General features: G+C 37.3%; 1 protein-coding gene across 2 annotated transcripts in view; it reads right to left on the minus strand.

Annotated features, from left to right (window-relative positions):
- AMPD3 (adenosine monophosphate deaminase 3) overlaps positions 1-5,413 on the minus strand; it is a 29,176-nt gene that overhangs the window by 16,525 nt on the left and 7,238 nt on the right. For both annotated transcript variants that reach the window (XM_009890945.1, XM_009890944.1), the window contains exon 5: positions 3,853-3,982. In XM_009890945.1, the coding sequence (XP_009889247.1) occupies positions 3,853-3,982 (130 nt within the window). The remainder of the gene's footprint in view (positions 1-3,852; positions 3,983-5,413) is intronic.

Consider the following 5,413-nt stretch of genomic DNA (forward strand, 5'->3'; position numbering starts at 1 on the left):
TTTAAGTCTTCCCATTCATTATCACTTTTGGTTCATCACCAAAGTCAGTAAGTAGCTACTGGGGAGGAGGGAGGAAAAAAAAAAAAAAAAAGCAGCAACCTCAGAATGAATCAAAGTTCAGGAACTTAAGGTATAGATTCACTGTTCACTCATGAGGCTTTTAATCATACATTTAAAAAGCAAACATCTGTTAATTTCATTCGGTATTTGCTGAGATCTATAGAATTTAGAAGTATATGAAACCACTCTAACTTCCTTTCTTAGAAGTAACAAGTGGTACTTCAACCCTGCCGTCACAAACAAAAGCTAGAATTTACTTCCTTTTTGTCTAACCAATACCTTTTAAAAAGAAAAAAACAAATCAGTTGCAATGATCTAGCCCAAATGATACGTCACGGCAGCAACCAGCTATTGCAACACAGAATTCAGCAGGGCTGTGTAAGCCACTCTAGAAACTGCGTTCTTCCATGCACAGCTGCCCTGGCCTGAGCCAAAGCTGCCACATGAGGCTGGGCATCTGAGCTAGTGATTGGGTAAGCAGAAGAATATGATGTGTAGAAGTCACTGCTATGACATATCCTCAGGTTTGGTTTGCTGACACACTGAAATAATGGCTAAAGAGACAAAGAATATGGAAGGAGGCTTAGGCTGTCACTTTTTCATCTGTAGAAAACTAGATCAAAGCTATCTGCAGTGAAAAATGCAGTACATAGATATACATCATAAAGGTAGCAAATACATGCTAGGCAAACAAATATCTTGGCTTCACTTTAAAAAACAACAACAAAACAAGGCAGCAACCTCCCCTCTAGAAAGAGCAATAGAGACAAACCAAAGTTCCTAATAACAAAAAAAGCTCCAAGACCAAGAAAGCAAAGTAAATGCCTCCTGCAATTGGCAACATTTTAATAAAAGTAAAATAATATTCAGGTGTAGGTCCTTTACTATGAAGGTGTATTTCAGCTAAAAAACTGAACTAGTGGTTCTGAATTATCTGAAGCTGTCGGGCACAGTGGTCTATTGGAAGACCCGCTCAAAAAAAACTCACTTACTTGCTTTGGAAGGCAAGACACCCTAGTACACAAAGGCTAAAACTCAGTTCTGATTGTGTGTGCGCTGTAGAGCCAAGCTCTTACTACTTCATTTCATCCTTAATGCAGACAACCCAGAAGTTATGTGGAGAATCTGTGTTGACTGTGCTTTGCTATGCATGAGCTGGAGAACGTGGGAGAGCCCTGCTGATGGCAGACTCAAGAGTCTTCTCTAAAGTTAGCATTCTCCCACACAGACAGTTGTCCACCTCCTGTGGGGAGCCAAGTGGAGCCAGCCACACTGTCTTACCACCTATGGGTTCTTGCCTGTCTAGAGAAATATTTGTCTGGTTATTAAAGGGCAATTTTCCAATTCCAGCACGATCAGTGCAAAACATATCTTTGGTTGCCTTCTGGTTAAGTCCAATACATAAGTTATACACGTACATTTCCCTTATTTAATAGAAGCCCTATCTTAGGATTTATTAAATAGATGAGCTCACTGGAGGAGAACTCCTATTAAACCAGGAAAAAAAGAGGGGAAGGGGGCAGTGAGAAGGGGAATAAAAACCCCGTAACCTTTCATTGTCATGCTAGCAAATAATGCTGGCATGCTAGCAAATAATGCTGGCATGCTGCTACTGTACCTTTCTAAATGCAGTAATACATGTTCACTGCTTGACCTTGTCAATACATTCATAACTGTTTTAATTTGGGCATTTTCCATCAGTTACTTTGGATCTTTTATATAAGCAAACAGATTGTACCAGGATCTCCACACTAGTGTCTGAGGGATGTAATAGACATGTTCACTAACAGCTTTTTTGGGAGGTGAATCTTATTTCTTGCTTTTCTTATGAGCAGTACACACTTTTTAGGATTGACTAACAGGGAGACATCCTGAAAATGCAGGCCCTAGAAGTGTCTGTTTCGTATTATAAGTTTCAGTGCTGATACTGTTGTTAGGGAGGAAGCACTTCAGGGAGCTTACAGATCCAAACATTACTTGGGTTAGCAAGACATATGGAAAACGAGATTATCTGAGGACTTATAGAAACTCTATCTACAATGCAGTTTACTTTCCATAGAGAATGATTCATAAAAATACTACTTTAAGCAAGATTAACACTATGCAGCAATGTTTAAAGCTAGCAGTAGGAATGATCCCTGCCAGAGAAGAGCAAGTTTCTTCCTGCTGTCCTGAATTTGGGTCTTGTCAGAGGGGAAGCGATGCACATTTTGGGCTTTTGAACAACATTAATCCATTTGTAGATTGGCTTATTTAATAGTAGATAATTAGAAAATAATGAAGACATGCCCAGAGACATTAAACATTTGCTGTTAAATCAAAAGCTGAACTTAGCAAGTACAATCCTGTTAATTACAGCTTCTCAGTAATCAAACTGATTGACTGGGCAAATTGATCGGGCAGTTACCCGATCCACACCTCTGTCCTTCGCACCTCTCAGTCACCATGTGTTTTATTATTAATGTCTCTGTCAGCCAGTGAAGTGTTTTATCTGAATGTGGCATACAGTAAATATCTTGTCCAGGGTTATGCAAGAAAACTGTCAAGTTCGGAGTAGACTCTCTGCCACTTGAATCCTGCTTAAGACAATTAGCTAATAGATCTTCCCATCCATACACGTAACAGATGGAAGTGTGAAATTCATTAGAATTTACCTAACAACCCATCTGCTTCTAGCCTTATGATAGACAGGAGTACATTCATCAAACACTTGCTTAGCAGATTTTGTATTTGACGGTTTATTACCACAACAGCAAAAAGCATTCAGTAGCCAGCACACTGGACACTACAGGGAAAAGCCAAAAGGACTTTTTGATGTACTAGCGCTAACCAAAACATAACAAGAAGGATTGAAGTATTAATCTAAACCCTGACGTTACAAAATAAGGACTACTTCTTCCATTTGCATATAGAAACAATGCAGAATAGACCTGAAGTGGTTAAAAACACCAGCAACAATTACTGCTTTGTGAAGAAATCTCACCTATCAAACTGAAACATTATCTGTCCAGTAACTTCCTCTTAACTTCAGGAAACAGAAGCAAACGAACCAGCATAACACTGCTGCTTCCATGCTTTAAAGAGAATGCGGCTCCCTTGGGTGTCAATATGTCAGGCCACAAAACCAGCTCCTTGATTCCCCTACCTGTCTCCTAATTACACCCCAGTTTATCTCAGAGGCAACTAAGAATATAACTCAAATAACTATCTTTTTACTTAATACTTCACAGACATTTTTTACCAGATACTGATGGTAGCATGAACCCTCAGTTCAGTTTCTGTGGGAGGTCTTTTTTCTTTTGATGTGTATTTAAACATCTATTTTCAATATGAAGAAAATTTTTTATCCAAAATCTATACAGCTGTTCCTACTACAGTCTTGTACGGCTTACCTACATGAAAGCAGGAAATTGCACTTGTCTGTCTTTAAGCGAATTAATTAAGATTAATTAAACCTCCATGTGGATATTTTTATTCATAATCTAAATGAGCTTCATTTGATTAACTCTGTTCCACTCCTTTAAAGCAATCTACATACAATTAAGCCCCTTTGATTCTGAATAGGTAAACAGATGAGTTTAGCATAATCCATTTAACCCACTTACATTCAAGTTAATTTTCCTGGAGTGTTCCCATGTAGAAAAATTTTAATATTCTTAAAATAACGTAATTCAATGGAGTGGTACGCACACACCACTTCATGCATATCACCTACACCTCACACAAGAAAAGTAAAATTGCTGGAACTCCTGCTAAAAACAATGTCATGCCTTTAATCCTTTTCACACTTACCTTTCTCACATTATAAAAGTCTCGATGGGGATTACTCTTTAGTTCTTTAAATTCTGACATTTCATTTAACATCTCATGTAAACTAAATTTAGATTCTAAAAAGTTAAGCCTCCGATGACAGTATGTTTTTCTGTAAAAGAAAACACAGAAATTAACTGTAGCTTAAAACTATTTGTATTTCAATTTCAGAAAAAACTTGAAATTTTTCACAGTAAAAAATTATTTTTTTTGTGAAGACCAAGACAAATCCATTCTTATTCTACTTGTTAAGTAAATATCCAATATGATTTCAGACCAAGGTTATTAGTGAAACCTCAAACAGAACTCTACATAAGTGTTATGCCCTTTAAATCGTCCAAGTATTGTTATCACTGTATCTGTGCATAAACTGCAGTTCCTTTAGTAATGATGACCAGAAAAAGCAAAAAAACTATAATAAAATGTGATGTCAATTGCTACTACTCTGAAACTATACCTCCAATACAGCACATCACCTCATATATAACAGAAACAACCTGTAATCCACACTTACTCACTATGGAAATAATTAAAAAAAAAAAAATCCCCAAGGTTTATTTGCTTTTTCAATGTGAATATAAGAAGCCAAGATAAGATCCGATATACTTTCAATTTTTATCCCTTAAAAACACATATATGATGTAGAAATACTTTTTTCCAAAATAATTTCTCGTGCTCGCCTTAGAAAAATCATGCTTTTTTTTGTTCCTGTTTGCCTACTCCTCTGTCTTCACTTTGAACTTCTGTTTCTCATTCTATTTTTAACCCGTGACATGGTTTTTCTCTTCACCATCTGTCAATTCTTATTGAATCTACAATATTTTTGTAGCACTATTAATGTAATAGCCTTCTTTTTTCTGCTTTATTGTTGACAATCTCTCCTCAGTGGGACACAAATCCCATTATAGATTTGAAGTCCGATTCAAACGCAGTCTCACTGTATCTGATACTGATCGAGACCCATTTGCCCGCTGCAGGAAGTCTTTGTTGGGTTATACTATTATTCAAGAGACCGGAAGACTGAGGAGTAGGGGTGAGATTTCACCAGTTTAAGAACAGTAAAGATTAAAGAACAATGGGATCTTGATCTCCAAGCAGCCCCATGTGTGATAGACATAAACGACAGGAAAGCACTTGCTGCAAACAGGGAAACAATACCATATGAAGAGCTTATGCAACAGGATTAGTGAAAAGACTTTTTCCTTTCAGTTTGTGTGTATTTATCAGGGAGTGTGAATGAGCCTGCAAAAGCTTAATCTGAAGAAGTGAAAGGAGCAGAGGATTGCTCCTACATTCACAAAGGTGCTGAGTGTTCTAACATGTCCTACCAAGGCCCTTCTTAAGGCTTCCTGATAAAGACTGTTAACAAAAGCTGCGAAAAGAAACGGCATGAGTATGACTTTTGTTTCAAGTTTTTACTCCTTGTCCTTTAATCTTCCCAATTTCTGCCTCTTGGAATATGGAGAATGAAACTGGAAATGCATTTACCCATTGCATTCTGTAAACAAGCATACTCAAGCTAGCTTTGATTTGGAGCAGGAAT

The sequence above is a fragment of the Charadrius vociferus genome, unplaced genomic scaffold (genome assembly GCF_000708025.1).
Source record: "Charadrius vociferus isolate BGI_N301 unplaced genomic scaffold, ASM70802v2 scaffold248, whole genome shotgun sequence".
NCBI classification, from domain to species: Eukaryota; Metazoa; Chordata; class Aves; order Charadriiformes; family Charadriidae; genus Charadrius; species Charadrius vociferus.